General features: G+C 42.1%; 1 protein-coding gene across 3 annotated transcripts in view; it reads right to left on the reverse strand.

Moving 5' to 3' along the window:
* Positions 1-20,062, reverse strand: part of LOC145340995 (major facilitator superfamily domain-containing protein 8-like) — a 62,725-nt gene extending 42,663 nt beyond the window's left edge. For all 3 annotated transcript variants that reach the window (XR_013886327.1, XM_080185641.1, XM_080185643.1), the window contains exon 1: positions 19,773-20,062. Coding sequence is in view for 2 of the 3 variants with exons in the window: in XM_080185641.1 (XP_080041767.1) it covers positions 19,773-19,848 (76 nt within the window). In the remaining variant the exon portion in view is untranslated. The remainder of the gene's footprint in view (positions 1-19,772) is intronic.
* Positions 20,063-20,199: the final 137 nt, after the last annotated feature.

A 20,199-nucleotide genomic window follows, 5' to 3' on the forward strand; every position in this document is an offset into this window, starting at 1 on the left:
GAAGAGTACTGATTCATCAGCTGAGGGGGGTGCCGGTACGTGGTAATCAGCAAGAGGTTTCGTTGCCCGCGTTTGACCTGGTGCCATGAGACTTCACGGGTTCCAGAGTCAATGTTGGGAATTTCTAGGATAACTTCTTCCTGACTGTATTTATTTCAATGTGTGCTCTCAATTTGCGCACTTTGTTATGAATGCTATGCATATTCGAAAAAAGCCTTTAGTTTAGTCTTTTTGCTATATTTGTAACATCTAGTCTTGATTCCTTCTATATTCTTAGTTTTTTCCTCTCTCTCCATTCCTGCCATTCTCCGCTCCTCTTCTCCCCTATTACATATTTTCCTCTCCTCTGATCTCTACTTTTGGATATACCACAACTTTCCACATCTGATCTCTTGCCCCCTCTATTTAGTTTGAAACCCTCTCTATTTCCCTGGTTATATGGTTCACCAGCACAGTTCCGGTGTAGACCATTCCTTTGAGACCTGCCTCCACTCTCTCTAGTACTGGTGCCAGTGACCCACAAACCAGAACTCACTTCTCCCTCACCAGTCTTTGAGCCACATATTCACCTTTCAAATTTTATGTAACCTATGCTAATTTGCATGTGATTCAGGTAATGATACAGAGATTATAACCTCTGAGATCCTGCTCTTCAACTTGGTGCCTAGATCATCCTACTCTCTGTGCAGAATCTCTTTCCTAGCTCTGCCCAAGTCGTTGGTACCTACTTGAACCACGACATCTGGATCACTCCCTCCCACTGCAAGCTCCTCTGCAGCCCTGAGCATATGTCCTGAATCCTGGCAACAGCCAGGAAGTATAGTCACCTGAACTCACACTCTTTCCTGCAGAGAACAGTGTCAATCCCTCTCACTATATAGCTCCCATTACCAACACGTTCCTTTTTGCTTCCACAACTTGAATGGCTTCCTGCACCATGGTACCAAGATCAGTTCATCCATGCTGCAGCCCCCAAACAAGCTGAGAGAACAAGGATTACAATACGACGTGACAGCACACCTCTGTAAATGCATTCTATAGATTTCATAGCCCCATGTCTTCAGCAGTTTTCAAAAGATCATGTGCACCTTGGAGGTAAACGTCGCCTGGTTGGCTCAAGGGCTTCACTTGGCATGGTAGTCCTTGCTGCATTTGCTGCAAATGAAGACAATGAGCTGAGTAGGTGCAGGATTTGCTCGCCTCCGGTTTTCTCTGGGTTCTCTTTTTGGCCAGCTGAGCTTTCCATTTCTGCTCACCTTTTCCAAAACCCATTCCAGGGTCATGGCCGTTGACGACAGTTTCCCAATTGTTTGAATCAATATCTAATATTTCATAAACATCACTCTATTTTCAATTGTCTTCAGTTCTAGTGCAAGGTTATCCAGACTTGGGATGTTAGCTTTGTCCTCTCTCCACAGGTGCTGTCAATCCTGCTGAGCTTTTCCAGCATTTTCTATTTTTGCTTCTTTTCCTATCACCTGATATTTGCCTACAAAGACATCAAGGGCAGGCAGGAGATGGAGTTCAGGCCACAATCAGATCAGCCACGATCTATTAAATGGCAAATTGCCTGCTCCTACGTCCAAAGATTCTTATGTTTCATGTCAGTGTTAGACATCAGATTAAGGGGCTAAAATAACGTCCTAACTGAGTAAACTGCAGATTTTCTAAAAATAACTGCTTCATCATACGCCATGTGTTATGATCCAGCAGATGTTAACTGCTGCGCAAAGCAAATCCCAAAGGAAACTCGGCCCATGTATCACAACCCTACAATCCATTTTTTGCATTCTGACAATGAGAAAAGAAATCTAGTGAATGCAGAAACCACAATTTCAGAATTACAATAATTAGATTAAAATACTTATTAACAAAATAAACTAAAACTTAAGCATACAAGACAACATTTTGCATGATTAAAATTTGTTTCATGGTACATCCCTCAAAAGAGTTTGATTTGGTTAGACACACAGGTAAACACCCCCTTGGCAACATTCCCCTATACTTAACATCAACATTCCAGTAAAATTACCACAAGGCAAACCCGCTGTTGCAGTAGCAAAGGTATATACAGTACAAGTCTCACAACACCACGTTAAAGTCCAACAGGTTTATTTGGCAGCACAAACTTTCGGAGCACTGCCCTTTCATCAGGTGAGTGGAAGTTGTGTTCACAAATACAGCATATATAGACACAAACTCAATTTACAAGATAATGGTTGGAATGCGAGTCTTTACGGGTAATCAAGCCTTAAAGTTACAGACAATGTGAGTGGAGAGAGGGCCAAGCACAGGTTAAAGAGATGTGTATTGTCTCCAGCCAGGACAGTTAGCGAGATTTTGCAAGCCCAGGTGAGTCGTGGGGTTATAGATAGTGTGACATGATTGGCCCTCTTTCCACTCACATTGTCTGTACCTTTAAGACTTGATTACCTGCAAAGACTCACATTCCAACCATTATCTTGTAAATTGAGTTTGTCTATATATGTCCTGTTTGTGAATACAGCTCCAACTCACCTGATGAAGGGGCAGTGCTCCGAAAGCTTGTGCTGTCAAATAAACCTGTTGGACATTAACGTGGCATTGTGAGACTTCTTACTGTGCTTACCCCAGTCCAACACCGGCATTTCCACATCATGGCAAAGATATATGACAGGACCTCTCACATTTGTTCCACTCTGCAGTGAAATTCAAGAAACCTCAACACAAAACATTGCTTTCTGAAAAATAGACACTTTCCTGGCTTGGCCGGAGTGGCTGCATCAAACTTTGCCTCTTCACAGCTCTATTCTCTACACAAAGCTATACCCAGGCGAGCTCACATATTCACCCCTAACACAGCTTAACAGTTTGCCTTAAACATCTTTTTCTTCCTTCATCTTTGATTCCATTATCCATAGGTCCTCTTTGAAACTAAACTTTCCCAAAACATAAAAATCTTTCATGTTCTCCCTCTTGCCCCTACTTTTAGGTCAAATAAAACTGAATAACCTTTCCTTATTTTTTATGAACTTTTCGAAATTGTAAAACATTTTACTCCCCTTTGAAATTTAACAGCTGCAAATCCAAACCCTTACTTTTCTCCTGATGTAAATTTCTCCCTGCTGTTGGATTACTTATGCAAAATTCATTTGGCCATACCATATTAGCTTCAAGTGCATGCCTTAAGCACTTACACTCCTTTTTATGTCTGAGATCCAAGCAGATAAATAATTTTTGCATACAGGCCCACAAATCTTCTTCACAGAATAACCACAATAGTCCCCAAAAATGTTAAAAAATAACATCCCTTGTTACACATCAAGTTCCAGTTGCACCTGTTTCAGGCTAACTTTCCTTAAGAGCATAGGTATCTCATTCAAGACTGAGGCAACAATTCTCTCAAATTGGGAAATAGTATCCCAAACCAGGGGAAACCTGGAGGGATTCCCACTGACGATAGCAGCATCTATCAACTGGGATTCTTCCCACCTGATGGTGTTGTAGTGGAGCTGTGATAAACCAGCTTAAACCAAGTTTGCTTTGCAAAAACAACTAGCTTTTATTATCACAAAACTGCATGCAGTATATGGCAGAGTCTTGGAGACAGAGAGCAATTCCTACAAACTGCTGATTCTAAACCAAGACCGTGCCAGCTACAAGAATCTGTTCCATAGTTATATCTTTTCCTTATCAGTGTACATGTTTAATTAGTAATACAAGCAGTAATACATCATCAATTGTATTAGGATCCGGTGACCTCAGAGACCTCTTTGTCTCATCAATAATATCATTATCTTGTCCTTTTGGTAGAATAGAAGAAGGCCAATGACTTTGTCATTTCTGACCTTATCTCGCCCACTCATCCAGCCCTAAGTTGTGTGGAGTCAGCCTTGACTTAACCTTCTCTAATGTTCGTCATGTCTTAGGTTATTCAAAGTCAGTTTTACAGGGGTCTGGCAATTTGGAATAGCTTGGTCAGCTCTCCTTTATTTTATACCAATTACTTGACCATTTTTCCCATCATGCCACTGCTTCATTCGTACACTATCACAATGGATGCTAATTTATGCACCGCAAATAACCTGCCGGCCAGCCCCACAGTTCTGAAGCCGGATTGCCAATCTTAAATGGTGCCCTGATTTCTGCAATTGTCTACCTTTCCCCCAAAAAAATGAAACGGTGCCCCCTCCCCACTCACCAGTGGGGCACCACCTCACCTCCACCCACAAATAACCTCCCTACCCCCTACAAACCACGCAGACATGAAGGTAACTCAACCTAAATTACCCCCTCAGACTCCACTCTTCTCTCAGACCCTCACACAGAGTTACCCTTCTCCCTCAGACCCCCACCCACCCATGTTCAGGCCACAGCGAAGAAAAAGGTTTTTTAATCGATTTCAAAAAGCCTTCAGTGACAGCCTGAGATGTGAATGCATCTGAAGTGGTTTCATTGATGCTCACCGCAAGCTAAGTCTGTGGTTTCTGCATTGTAAAAAAGGAAGTGAGAACTGTTTGTGTCTGAGTGGGAAAGGGAGCCTGAGTGGGGGGGTCTGAGGGTGAAGGGGACCTCAGTGGGCAGAGGAGATTACCCTCTGTCTGTGTGGTGTGGGGAGGAGGAGGGGTGGAGAACACCCCACTTTGCTGAGGGGTTGATGTCATCCCCGGACCCTTGGGGTAAACACGCCAGGTCCACGATTGTAAAGACCTTAGTGAAACCTGCTCAGTGCTGATCCAGCTAGTGAGGCAGATGCATAGTAGAAGGCCATTGAATTGGCCCCCAAAGCCGCTAATTGGTGAAGTGGCCATCTGAATGTTTATAGCGTTACCGCTTGCTCTGGCTGTGAACCCAATCACGGACAGCAGGCAAAGCCAGGAGCATAGCATTAACTTTGGCGCCTACAGTTATTCTCCTGCCCATTGTAATTCACGATCGCAGCTCACGAGCCCAGAGAATTGCAGTTTTCTATCTGAATATGTATTTTTGTCCTTTCCAACTTTCATCTTCTGCTACCACATTATATGCCAGAAAGCCAATTGGTGAAAGATAGAACCAGAACTAATCTTCACACGTTTTCATATTTATTTGCAGAGTCGCACATTTCAAGTACACACCTCCTACCTAAAATGTACTTGTTATCACAGTTTCAGTCTGTGTCTACTTATCACGCCACAAGTAAATTCCCAGTTAATGATCACCACCACTTATAAATGTATTCATAAATGTATTAATAGGGGGTGAGCAAAAGAGCGAAAAAGCACAGCAAAAAAGAATGGACTGGCTGAGAGAAAAAGAAAAGTGACAAGGAGCAGACAGGTGAGAGCAGCAACAAAATGGGAAGTCTAGATAGGAAAGAGCGAGAATAGTAACCAGGGGAAAGAAACAGCAAGTGCATGAAAAAGCTAAAGTGAGAAACAGGAAATAAACTAGAGAAAAAAGGAAGAGGGATAAAGAATGGACAGGAGCTAGGACAGTAAAAAGTCTGACAACACCAGGTTTTAGTCCAACCTATTTATTTGATAATATACTCGCAAGCTTTCGAGGGGTTACCCTCTTCGTCAGGTGAATGGAGAGTTCTGGCCTCAGACAGAGCATATAAAGCACAGACAGTTTAGAGATTACTGATTAAAATGCGAATCCTTACACCTAACCTGCTGTTCAAGACCTGAAGTGGCTGATAATGTGAGTGGTAGGAGCACTGATCACAGTTTAAAGAGATGTGTATTGTCTCCAGACAGTACAGTAAGTGAGGTTTTGCAAACCCAGGCAAGTCACGGGGGTTGTGTGACTTGCCTGGGTTTGCAAAACCTCACTTACTGTACTGTCTGGAGACAATACACATCTCTTTAAACTGTGATCAGTGCTCCTACCACTCACATTATCAGCCACTTCAGGTCTTGAACAGCAGGTTAGGTGTAAGGATTCGCATTTTAATCAGTAATCTCTAAACTGTCTGTGCTTTATATGCTCTGTCTGAGGCCAGAACTCTCCATTCACCTGACGAAGAGGGTAACCCCTCGAAAGCTTGCGAGTATATTATCAAATAAATAGGTTGGACTAAAACCTGGTGTTGTCAGACTTTTTACTGTGTTTACGCCAGTCCAACGCCGGCATACCCACATCAGGAGCTAGGACAAGCAGGACACATGCATGAGCTCTTACTTGTCTACAAAGGAAAAATACTTGAGACAAAAATAATCAGGCAGGCAATCTTAATGTTTTGTTCATAACAGCAATAAGAACACAACAGCATTTTCACACACTTGCTCATTAAATAAAACTAAACTACCACACTGAATAAATATTTCAGTAAATTTGTAAAATAAGATTCAGATACAGAATAGTGCTTTGTGTATTCTATACCAAAACAATTTGTAAATTGATCGCTCTACAAAATGGCTTCAAGAATGAATTTGTGTAAATGTTTCAATACACTGATTAAAGTATCCAGATGTTTATAATGAAGCTTTATTGTGGTATTTTTGCAAAAAATAAAGAATCTGTATCACTATCAGTGCAGACACAGTGGCACAGTGGTTAGCACTGCTACCTCACAGCGCCAGGGACCCAGGTTCGATTCCTGGCTTGGGTCACTATCTGTGTGGAGTTTGCACATTCTCCCAATATCTGTGTGGGTTTCTTCCAGGTGCCCAAGTTTCCTCCCGCAGTTCAAAGATGTATGGATTAGATGGATTGGCATGCTAAATTGCCCCTTAGTGCCAGGGGGACCAGCTAGGGTAAATATATGGGGATAGGGCCTGGGTGGGATTGTGATCGGTACAGACTCACTGGGCCAAATGGCCTCCTTCTGCACTGCAGGGTTCTTTGACACAGAATACACTTAAGTTCCAAATCACTACCTTTATTCCAGTTCCATCCAATTACAATGATTCCTGTGTGCCTGTTGCACAACAACCTATGTTAAAACTCTGTCGCATGTCAGTGAATTTAAGTTAGTTATCTGGTCACATTTTTCCAGTAATCACGGACCAGAAATTGTATGAAGGATATAAACACTGGGCTGTGAAAAATTAGACAATTAAATTCCATCTTTTAAACCCCAAAAATATATTTAAAAATTAATTGATTTTGAGATCAGGTATTAATAGTTACCCTAATCAAAGTAAACCATTCAACAGGAGGTATAAAAAAAGTGTTACTTTGTTACATCAAAGTAGTAGTTAATGATTATTGCAATACTCTCAGAATCAGTTCTTCACCTTCAGAAGCTTTAAAATAACTACAACTATTTTGCTGGTTAAAAATGCTGTTTGTTACATTATTTTTATACATATCAGTGAGGGAGAATATACAAGCTCATTAGGATGGATTTCAAATATACGAAAAGCATTATCTGGAAAATTCAACTGTTACTCTTGAAGAATTGCAGCATTTATAATATGTACTCTCTGCTAAAGCTCACTTTCAGCTCAATATCACATGGTAGTCATTCTTCCTCCTAAGGTTCAATAGTTCAGCAGTTTCTCCATTCATTTTAGTGAATATTTACAGAGCAGCCTGCTGCTATAACACTTGTATAAAACACAAAGTGACTGTAGAATATTGGATTTGCTTAGCCTTGTATTGTACTTTGCTGGTTCTGGCTCCATTTTGTACAGGATATTACTATGCCAATTCACATTCTAATCATGTTTTAAAAACATTACACACCAGCAATATGGTCACAGAATTATAGAATCCCTACAGTGCAGAAGGAGGCCATCTGGCCCATCAAGTCTGCATCAATTCTCTGAAAGAGCATCTCATCTAGATCCACCCTCTACAGCTTTGATCACTAAGAGGCAATTAGTAAGACCAATCCACCAGAGTACCCAGATGAAAACCACACAGACACGGGAGGATGAGCAAACTCCACACAATCACCTAAGGCAAGAATCAAACTTGGGTCCCTAGCACTGTGAGTCAGCAGTGCTAACCACTATGTCACCATGCCGGTACCCGATAAGAATGAATACAATAGAAAATTACTTACACATTGATATTATAAAACAATGTAAAATACATTTTTTTAAGTTCAACATCATAAAAAATGATACATTGTCATATGTTTACAATACATTGTCAATTATTCTATTGTAGTGTAGACCAATAAGATTTTAACATTAGGTTTGGCTCACTAAATGACAACATAAATCAATTTTATTTTTGAAAAGAAAACACTGCATTACTGGTTACAATTCATGCTTACTACACAAGCTCAATAAGTATTCATATAAAAATATCAGTCAAGCCTGGTTACTAAAACATATTTTATTACTTCATTAATGTTTAAGATTTCTTAGAACAAGGTAATAAAAAAGCTGAAGTATTTCTTCAAGGTAGAGACACCATTAATCTTCAAGTTTTATTGCAAAATAATGTCACTTCAGCACCAGTCATTCAGCAATTTACCTGGTTCTAAATCAAGTTTGGTGCTATTTACATCAGATTTTGTTAATTAAAACTAATTTATGAGGAAATTTTGCATCCTTTATTCAGCAGAAAATGCAGAATATCTGAACAAATGATGCAGTTTATTACCTCTTAAATTGGTACCAAGCGAAAGATTAACAGTGATGGAATTGAAAGAATTAATAAATCAATTGAGAGATTAATATTTCCTTCTAGCCCACCAGCAGCTAATCTAGAAAACAAAAAGGGAGTGAGGAATACAGCATATTGTGGAAGTTACAAGTATATTTCCAGGAATCCAATTTGAGTATCTCAGTTCCAAAACAAAAATCACAGTATGTACAGTGGTCTGCACTGCTGCACCACAGTGCCAGGGAGCCAGGTTTAATTCTGGCTTGTCCGTTGGTGCTGAGTCTGCATGTTCTCCCTGTATGCATGGGTTTCCTCTGGGTGCTCCGTTTCCTTCCCACAGTCCGAAAGACGTGCTTGTTGGGTGCATTGGCCATGATAAATTCTCCCTTAGTGTACCCAAACACGTGCTGGAGTGTGGCGATTAGGGCCTTTTGCACAATAACTTCATTGCAATGTTAATGTAAGCCTCATAAATAAACTTACAATTTCATCTCTAATTTGCTCCTCCAGCTTTACTAACCAAATCAAGTGCTTTCCTGTATTACCAGATCTACAGCAAATGGTTAATTGAATGGCTTAGCATTGGGCAGCACGGTAGCACAGTGGTTAGCACTGCTGCCTCACAGTGCCAGGGACCGAGGTTCAACTGCTGGATTGAGTCACTGCCTGTGTGGAGTTTGCACATTCTGTGTCAAATCCATGTCTGCCTAGGTTTCCTCCCACAGTCTGAAAGATGTGCTGGTTAGGTGCATTGAGCTGACCAGGTGCCGGAGTGTGGTGACTAGGGAAGTTTACAGTAACTTCATTGTAGTGTTAATGTAAGCCTCACTTGTGACTAATAAATAAATAAATTTTAACTTTAATTGAATGTTTCTATTATCACTAATAAGTGACTTCCAGCTTCAATGCTCATGTTCCAAACACTGCTTAGGACCCAAATTATACACGCTTAGATATGGATTCCAAGAGCACTGCATGGCTAAAAGTATAGTAGCTATTATTCCAGTTTTGTCGTCACATTGTTAACACTATTATTGAAGTTTAAACTAGGCAACAGCAATTTTGGGCACCACAAACTATTCCAGCACACAATACCTTTCTTCCATCTTTTTCCTCAGCTCCAAGGTGCCGAGTATAGCATAGTATAAAACATCATGTCTAATGAGTTGAAACAAAATCCGAAGATGTACAGCTAAAGGTGCCAGGATTCAAAATTGCTCATTACACTGTGTGATGCTTTTAGACGAGCTCCAGTTTCAGTTACGTGAAAGCGCTTCTTACAATGATGTCCACTATGAACCACATTTAACAGGAAACTGTCTGAAACAGCTTCAAAGTTGTTGTCAGTTAACACTGGCTTCACACTTAAAGCTTTCAACGAAACAGTCAAAGCTTCTTCGAGAAGTTTCAATATTAGAATGTAACAATGCTGGGTGATCCCCAGCATGCATTTCGTAATTAGCCACTGCCGTAATCAGAAAAACAATTATGCATTTCTAAATTAAACATTTAAATTCAAATTAATAACACTGGACAGAAAACAAAAACCACTAAAACACATTGGGAATAGAATACTTTCTGCTGTAACGCAACTCCTAAATTTTCCATGTAACCTTACTCAACGCTGGGACATCATGATCTTGTGACACAAAACTACAGGCAATGGTGTATTTGCATTCAGTGCACTGAATGTTTTTGTAAGAAAAGTATTCGCTCAGAATTAAATACTGGAGGAATGTTTATTTAATATTGTGAACATTCAGATCTTGACTGAACAACATGATTAAATGAGCTAAACAATCAGATTTAAAGGATGTACGAATCTGGAGTCAGGACCTGAACAGAATAAGACAGGGCAAGATTCCCGTCTTCAGGGAACTTCATTCCACTCTAGAGTCAGGTCAAGCACTAACACTGACATTTGCAAAACAAATCCAACATCCTCTGTTTTTATTCTACTGGCTTAGCCTTATTTTCAAAGCAGTTTATTGCGCTGTCTTCTAACCAGAGAGGAAGGTACAAGAATGCTGTAACGTGGAATTGTTCATTTGTTTAATTCTGTACCCAAAATATTGTTTTTTTAACTTAAACTTCTATAGCAGTTTTACAAAGGACATGGTGACCAGATAAACTTTTAGATTGAAGATGCTTGACAATGCTGTCAGTCTGACTATCCTACAAATAGCCTTCTGCCTTTCTCAACATGTACATTATTATTTATTCTACTTTAGCCTTAAAAATATCATTTGTCCTTCATACACATCAATAAAACTTAAAAATTAAACACCAGGATTTTCAATTGCCCAAAGGGTCTGGAAGGAGGATGGGCTTTCTCTGAAAATAGCATTCCTTATTGGTAGTCAGCATCCCAGTGTCTTCAGGATGTGCTGAAAGTTTCAAAATGAGGACAGAGGAAGGGTCAGTTATCTGCTCAACTCCTATTAAAGATCCTGCTAAGCTCCTTGAGGGCACTGTTAATGGCTGGGGAAGACAACTTTCAATTTTTAAATTACTGAACCCAAACAGTCTGATGCATATTAGTCCATAGCTGTCAAGTTCAATGTAGGCAGAAATTGAAGCCCCCCTCCCCTCCCCGCCCCGCCCCCCCCTCCCTGCCCCGCTCCCCCACTCCACCCCGCCTCCCTGCCCCGCTCCCCCACTCCACCCCGCCTCCCTGCCCCGCTCCCCCACTCCACCCCGCCTCCCCTCCCCGCCCCCTCCCCTCCCTCCTCCCCCTTCCCCTTCCCCTCCCCGCCTCCCCCTTCCCCTTCCCCTCCCCCCCTCCCCCCCTTCCCCCCCCCTCCCCCTTCCCCTCCCCCCCTCCCCCTTCCCCTCCCCCCCTTCCCCCCCCTCCCCCTTCCCCTCCCCCCCCTCCCCCTTCCCCTCCCCCGCCTCCCCCCCCTCCCCCCCCTCCTCCCCCCCCTCCCCCTGAAGTATTTTGTTGTTTTGGGACTGGTGGGTTATACTCCAAATCTGGAGTATCTTTCAGATCACCATTTCACCATTTTTGTGTTGTGTAGCTGCTAGCCCTCCAATACATGGCCTCCTCTCTTTAACAAGGCAGCAGCAGGCCCCATCATGACTATCATTTGCCTTTTACCCTCATCCTCTACAGGCAGCCCTCACCTCCTGGTAATGCTTGCTGCCAGTAATTGGGCCTTAAACTGACCTTCAGCTCAAACAGGGTCATTTATAATTTACAACTGCATGTATGATTGACTCAGATGCAGGTTGGGACCCAGAAATGATCCGGCACTGGATTCCTAAGTGAGAATTGAAATTTAGGCTCAAAATGACAATGAAACACCACTTGAAATGTCCAAGTGTGATGGGCATTTCTTGTTGGAAAAACACTCAGATCTATTTTATGTTGATCAGGTTCGAAACAGCTTCTATGCCATTTCAGTTCTCAAATCACACTTTGACTAAAAGGGGCTTTTAGTCTCAGCAGCTTCTTCACTTGGCATTCGACAAAGGATTTCAGCATCACTTACACTGGTGGTATTGGTTCCTCTTCAGATTTAGTGAATTAATCTTCCAAGGAGCAGCAATGATAGTTGGGTTGCCATTCTGCCCAGACACTGTTCTGCATTTCTTGCCAGGTCTTCTAAATCTGGCTTTTCCAAAAATGCAGTGTTCCTTGGACAGCCCTGTTAGATTGCAGCAAGGGTTGGGGGAGACAGGACACATTCTGTTTTTATGGCACTAGTTGCCATAAGGTAAGACTAAAGGTCTAATGTGAGTGGGTGAATGGATGAAAAAGTGAGTAATTGAGTGAATAAATAGGCTAGGTAATGGGGTGGAGCGGGTGGGTAAGTTGCGGGGGGGGGAGCTAGGTGGCAGAAGCAGTGTAGCATTGGGGTGAGGTTAAGTGGCAGGACAGGCAGTCAAGTCAGGGGCTAGTCAGGAGGTAAGAATGGTAGTATGGTTAGGCATCACGGAGTCAAGGGGTCATTAGGAAAGTGGGGAGATTTGGGTGTGGTCAATGTGAAAGATAGAGGTCAGTTCTGAAAAACCCAGGTGTTTGATTGTTTTAATCTGTCTAACTAATCCTATGTAAATATTTAGGTGAGTACATGAGAAATGTACAAGGTCTCAGCCTCTAACTCAGAATCAGACATTCACAAGGGTCCCAGGGAGCAGGGAGTTTGCCCATCAAAAGTTGAAACTTCCCAGGCAAATCCTATGGAGGTCAGCTCATCAGGATTTCTAACAAAACAGTGACCTGAAGATGTGAGTCAATGCGAGTTCATTTGACCTTAATCAACAGCTTTAGTTTCTCTCTTAGTAAGGTGACCAGAACTACATCTTTCAGAGATTCCATCAATGGTTCAGTTGCAGAATATGCTTCATACTATGATACCTAAGTTCCATTCACGATGATTACCCAGTGATCTGGGTAAAACTACATACATGTAGATGGGAGTCGAGGATAAGTCAGATTTCAGTAATTAAGTGACCAACCAACACTCAACATTTGAGGCTCGCATGAAGAATGGCCACTTTAGCAAGTTACTGCAAGGTCACCAATGATCCAGATCTCTACTGCAGCATAGTTCATCAGTTCAAATTGGAAATTTGCAATCACGGAGTGAAAAAATAATAGTCCTCTTCTAACCAGCTTTGTCTCACATGGACTTGCTAAATATCTTAGGAAGCATAGGAAATTAGAGAATCAAAACTTGCTTCATACATTTCTTCACATCACTTTGCAAATAAAATCCTATATGAGCATAACTTCACAGTTAAATCTTCTGTGAGGACATCTTTTTGAAGTTACATCCAAAAATAAGTACATTTACACTAAACTTCCCGGCAATTTCATAGCAAGAAGGTAAAAATGAGTGTAAAGGAACAGAAATGAGCATTAACAGATTGGGCTAAAGAAGGTGCAAAACTTATTCCTTCATTCAGTTTCAAAAACTATTTAAGTTATTGAAGTTTGAATAATATTCATATACATTGATGCAGCATGTTTAAAAGTTCACAATCTTGGCAAAATTCCAATTTAAGTCACGATAAGATCTCAGAAAATAATTTGTTCCATTCTATCTTTAAACATCTGGTGTAAATTTACACCTATGTTCAAACTGCAGGAAATTCATATGTATTGACTCTTCAGCCTGTGAACAAAGACTTTAAATGAACTAAGCCGCAGTTGCAGGGATCAAAAAAAGGTATAAAAGAGGGTTAAAAATTTTGTCATTACATGTGTGTGTCCACACTAATAAACTGAAAATTTCATGCCAAAGAAATAGGGAATAACTACAGTCATCAAACAGAAAGTCACAAACCAGGGCTACAACATGGAATTCTGCCCAGAGTAATACAGTCATATGCTGCCCTCCCATCATTCCTGAGAAACACTAATAAGTACAATGAGCCAACCTTGAATTCCTGCAGTTTCATAGTTTAAACATAGGTGTAAATTTACACCAGGTTTTTAAAGATAGAACGGAACAAGTTATTTTCTGAGATCTTATCGTGACTTAAAAACATCCTTTAAACATAGCTGCATTTTCTGCTTTGTTGAAATTTATGGTATTGGAATTCCGCCAAGGACGTGGCAACCTTGGCTACAGGTTCCATACAAGGCAGCACGATGGCACAGTGGTTAGTACTAGGGACCCAGGTTCAATTCCCAGCTTGGGTCACTGTCTGTGTGGAGTCTGCATATTCTCCCGTGTCTGTGTGGTTTCCTCCAGGTGTTCTGGTTTCCTCCCACAGTCTGAAAGTCGTGCTAGCTAGGTGCATTGACCAAGCTAAATTCTCCCTCAGTGTATCCGAACAGATACTGGAGTGTGGCGAGTCGAGGATTTCCACAGTAATTTCATTGCAGTGTTAATGTAAGGCCTACTTACATTAGAGGTCATCAAAGAAGAAATAGCAAGGCATCTAGAAAAGAATGGTTTGATCGAGCAGACGCAGCACAGATTCATTCAGGGGAAATCGTGTTTAACAAATTTATTGGATTTCTATGAGGATGCGACTAGTGCGGTAGACAGAGGGGAACCGGTGGATGTGGTGTTTTTAGATTTCCAAAAGGCGTTTGATAAGGTGCCTCACAAAAGGTTGCTGCAGAAGGTTAGGGTGCATGGAGTTGGGGGTAAGGTGTTAGCGTGGATAGAGGACTGGCTGTCTAATAGGATGATGCCACACTAATAAATAAAAAACTGTCAAGCTTCACTCTTCAGTTGCACTGCCTAATTAAAAAAGTCTCTATGATGCCGAACTTCCGCAGACCTGCGACAATATCAAGAAAGTCCATACCCTCAACCAAGCTCCTCACTCATCATTACCAATGAATCAAAATCCGACATTGTCTCTCGCAGGTAGCCAAACCCCATTAGTCTTCCCAAGTACTGCTAAATATAAGAAATCTGATTGGTGCACGTTGCATATCATCTTGCTGTGTATCCTCAGCTTTCAAAATAGAAAGGAGTAAAAAAAAATCCACCGCTAAAAGAGAACATTTGTTATAAAAGGCACTTTTCCAGTTACCACATTGTAATGGTCACATTTGTGTAACACATTCCCAAAGTACCAGCAAAAATCTCAAAATACCTTTAATAAAAATAGAAATTGGCTTCTTCAGTCAATATAAATCAGCAGCCCCAATTCTTACTGACATAATACAAACAATCCTCTCTTGTTATAATACAAATCTCTGACTCAACAGTAGGCCTACTTGCATATTTGAAATGGGCCATTTCTGACAGAACAATAATACATATAAACCTTTCCTAAAGTCATTCTCTGAACTCTCATTACCAAAATATAAGTATTTTCTCCACCATTGCACAGCTGATTTAAATCCTATAACAATAAAATGATTATCACAAATGCAATCATATGTTTAAAATGGTACTGCGGGATAATTATAATAATGGGTAATGATCATTTGAAATTAATTTCAAGAATAAGTTTTGCTGCTACTTAATAAAGCAAGATAGAACACACCAAATAATCACAAGACAGCCTGTCTAACCTGAATGGTGGACAAAATATTGGGAAGAAATTTTCATTTAGAAAGCCACTCATTAATCAAAGAAAGTCAAATCGATTTGTTAAGGAGAGGTCATCAAAGAAGAAATAGCAAGGCACCTAGAAAAGAATGGTTTGATTGAGCAGACGCAGCACGGATTCGTTAAGGGGAAGTCGTATTTAACGAATTTATTGGATTTCTATGAGGATGCGACTAGTGCGGTAGACAGAGGGGAACCGGTGAATGTAGTGTTTTTAGATTTCCAAAAGGCGTTTGATAAGGTGCCTCACAAAAGGTTGCTGCAGAAGGTTGGGGTGCATGGAGTTGGGGGTAAGGTGTTAGCGTGGATAGAGGACTGGCTGTCTAATAGGATGATGTGGATATGCCAGCATTGGACTGGGGTAAACACAGTAAAAAGTCTGACAACAGGTTTAAGTTCAACCAATTTATTTGATAGTAAACTCACAAGCTTGAGGTTAAGCTCTCCATTCACCTGAACTCTCCATTCACCTGAAGAAGAGCTTAACCTCGAAAGTTTGTGAGTTTACTATCAAATAAATCGGTTGGACTTAAACCTGGTGTAGTCAGACTTTTTACTGTCTAATAGGAAGCAGAGAGTTGGAATCAATGGGTGCTATTCTGGTTGGCAGTTGGTGACCAGTGGAGTACAGCAGGGATCGGTGCTGGGGCCTCAACTGTTTACCATTTACATAGATGATCTGGAGGAGGGGGCTGAGTGTAGGGTGACGAAATTTGCTGATGACACGAAGATAAGTGGAAAAGCAAATTGCGTGGAGGGTGTGGAAAGTCAGCAGAGAGATCTAGATAGGCTGAGCGAGTGGGTGAGGACCTGGCAGATGGAGTATAATGTTAGCAAGTGCGAGGTTATCCACTTTGGTAGAAATAATAGTAGGAGGGATTATTATTTAAAAGGCGAAAAGCTGCAGCATGCTACGGTGCAGAGGGACCTGGGGGTCCTTGCACACGAATCGCAAAAACCCAGTCTGCAGGTGCAGCAGGTGATCAAGAAGGCGAATGGGATGTTGGCCTTTATAGCAAGGGGAATAGAATATAAAAGCAGGGAGGTCTTGCTGCAACTGTACAGGGTACTGGTGAGGCCACAGCTGGAGTACTGTGTGCAGTTTTGGTTGCCGCACTTGCAGAAGGATATATTGGCTTTGGAGGGAGTGCAGGGAAGGTTCACTAGGCTGATACCGGAGATGAGGGGGTTGGACTATGAAGAGAGACTGAATAGACTGGGTCTGTACTCATTAGAGTTTAGAAGGCTGAGGGGGGATCTTATAGAGACGTATAAGATAATGAAGGGGATAAATAGGGAAGAGGTAGAGAGATTCTTCCCGCTTAGAAAGGATAGCAGGACTAGAGGGCACAGCCTCAAGGGGGGTGCAGTTTAGATCAGAGTTGAGGAGGAACTTCTTCACTCAAAGGGTGGTGAATCTCTGGAATTCTCTGCCCGTTGAAGTGGTGGAGGCTGCCTCGCTAAATATATTTAAGTCACAGGTAGATAGGTTTCTGATAGACAGGGGAATTAAGGGTTACGGGGAGAAAGTGGGAAAGTGGAGCAGATCCACTTCAGATCAGCAATGATCTTGTTGAATGGCGGGGCAGGCTCGAAGGGCTAGATGGCCTACTCCTGCTCCTATTTCTTATGTTCTTATGTTCTTAGGTCACGTCTGATTAACTTGACTGAATATTTGAGGAGGTAACCAGGAGTGTTGTTGAGGTTGGCACATTTGAATAGTGAACATGCTTTTTGACAAGGTTTCATGACAGACTGGGCAGAAAAGTAAAAGCTCATGTGACCTAATTAAAAGTGGCAAATTGGATCCAAAATTTTACATGGCAGGAAATAATGGGTAATGTCAATGGATGTTCCTGTGACTGCAAGATCATTGTCATTTGGATTTTACAGGGCTCAGTACTGGATCCCTAATTTCTCATTATATACATCAAAGATTTAGACTTGAATATTTAAGAAGTTTGGAGATGATAAGAAAATTGGCTACTTGATGAATATTGAAGACAATAGCAATATCCTGAGATACGTGAGGTAATGCATTTTGGAAGGACAAAAAAGGCAAGAGAATTATCAGTAAGTGGTAGGATACAGTGAAGTGTAGAGGAACATAAGGACCTTGGACTGCATGCCATAGAACCCTGAAAGTAGCTAAACAGATCAATATGGTGGTTGAGAAAGCATACAGGATACTTTCTTTTTTTTACATCTAGGAATAGAGTGAAAAGCAGAGAGGTTATGACAGAACTGCATAAAACAGTAAGACCACAGGTACAAGTACTGCATTATAGGATGTGATTGCACCGGAAAGAGTACAGTGGAAATTTATGAGGGTGTCGCCAGGAATGGAGAATTTTAGCTGTGAAGAAAGATTTAATAAACTGGGCTATTTTGTTTGGATTAGTGCAGACTGAGGGAAGGTTTAATTGAGATGTATAAAATTATGAGAGGCTGAGGCAAATTGGATAGAAAAGCTCCAGAGGTCCTTAACCAGAAGGTATAAATTTATATAATTGTTGAAAGAAACAAAGGGAGTTGAGGAGAACTGTTTTCAAGAAGATGGTGGGGGTCTGAAACTCATTGCCTGAAAACTGTAGAGCTTAGCTCATTTAAAAATATTTGAATATGCACTGAAATGTTATAACCAAAGTGATATTCGGCTGCGAAACTGTTTTTCAACCAGCACAGACGCAATGGGCCAATGGCCGTCTGTGCTGTAAATTTTCTACATTTTTATTAGTTTGCTGGTAAGGAACATATCTTTATCTCCATAAACCTCCATACGATGAGGTTACCATCTCTCATTGGAAGCTACACATATCAGTACGAAGAGTTTACCTCAAATAAGGGACATTGTAACTATTAGTACAAATAGATCTGAGGCACTTATAAAAACAAAATATTTACAAACCGCGACACATTCCTCAACTTTTAAAGCTACAAATACTTTATTTTCATTTAATAAGATGCGCCGTATGGTGTTTACAATTAGCAGTGTATTTTAAATCTGGAGATCATGTCCAAATCATCTCACTTTCCGTAATTCTACACAATTTTATCAACCTAAACAATAACGCTCACATCACAAAACAGTAACATGTTGTTTCACTCAGCAGACTGATTCCCTTTCAATGCATGCCAGAGGTCAATGACTGCTCCTGACCACAGTCACCCCCTCTCAATTGTGTTCAAAAGTACTGCAGGGGGTTTGAACGATTGTGTGTTCATCTCCTTCCCAAAGCCTCTGAATGACTCTCAATTATTGAAGATGTGAAATCTGTCTGCATATTTCAGATTCTGTCTCATTTAATTCTGTTGCCTAGCTCACTTTGAGGATCGCAAAAGCCTTTTCCCCGATGACACACTTTCTCCCAACAGCAACCATCTCCCCTCCACACTTTAATTTTTCCTTGCTGTAAATGACATTAACGCACCAAATGTCAGTGACAGTTTAGCACCTGATTGCTAAATAAAAAACCCTGAAGTTTAACATCAGACTGCATTAAAGATAAGACAGAGTTACAAATTATAGACAGATCGGATTTTGTATTTTTGTTTCGGTGTATTTATGTCTTTTAACTTATTCAAATGCCTCCATTTAAAGATAAGTTGGCAGGTGACCAAGCAGATGTGACATCAGCTTGAGCAGGTAATGTTTAACAAAATTATTCAGCCAAACGGAGAAGTCTCGAACATTACCTTTGCCCACAGTGCCTGCCAGCTGTGGTGGTTAGTTAACGCTCGTTAAATGGTTAAAGCAAAATGCGAATGAGTCCTTGATGATCACAGAACGACTGTTGAACCCAGAGCTTGACATTGTAACCGAAATCTCTAACTGATGAAACACCAGTTGGTTCCCTCACACGGCTGCAGCTACAAAACCAGTAAACAACCCGGGTACAGGCTTGCGAACACCAGATGTGACGGCTCACAAATTGTTCCCAACTCCCCGCCATGGGGACCTGTCCGGGGGGACGGGGGGACGGGGGGGGGGGAGGTCTGCTCTTCGCTGTACAGGGGGGGGGGGGGGGTCTGATCCTCACTGTACGGGGGCGGGGGGGAGGGGGTCTGCTCTTCACTGTACAGGTGGGAGAGGGGGGGTCTGATCCTCTGTACAGGGGTAGAGGGGAGGGGGAGTCTGCTCCTCACTGTACAGGGGAGAGAGGGGGGTCTGATCCTTACCGTATGGAGGGAGGAGGAGGGGAGGAGGGACCTGGTTCTTACCGTACTCGATGCCGCTGAAGAGGAAGAGGAGACCAATGGTGATATTGGTGAGCCGGCGCTTGGTGAGCTGCTCCATGGCACTGGCCCTCCTCGCCTGCAGCCGGCCGGAGGAGGCAACCGCTTCCCGTGAACAGGCCGCCAGACACGGCAGCTCTCCGCCCTGCCAGGTGGCGGTTCGGGCCGCGCTGAGCTGACAACCGGGGCCTGCTGGAGCCGCTCTCCGAGATCCCCTCAGGCCGGCGGCTGCGGCGATGCTTCAGGGGGAGAGCGTGCCGCCGGCATGGCCCCGCCTCCTGACACCTGTCCTGGCCCCGCCTCCTGTCCTGGCCCCGCCCATCCTCTGGTGTTCTTCCCCCTTGGCACCGCCCCCCCAATTTAGCCCCGCCCATCCTGGTCACACGTGCTGACCATGGCCCACCCCTTTGCA

This window comes from Carcharhinus amblyrhynchos, chromosome 3 (assembly GCF_965287045.1).
Source record: "Carcharhinus amblyrhynchos chromosome 3, sCarAmb.v2.hapA, whole genome shotgun sequence".
Lineage (NCBI taxonomy): Eukaryota > Metazoa > Chordata > Chondrichthyes > Carcharhiniformes > Carcharhinidae > Carcharhinus > Carcharhinus amblyrhynchos.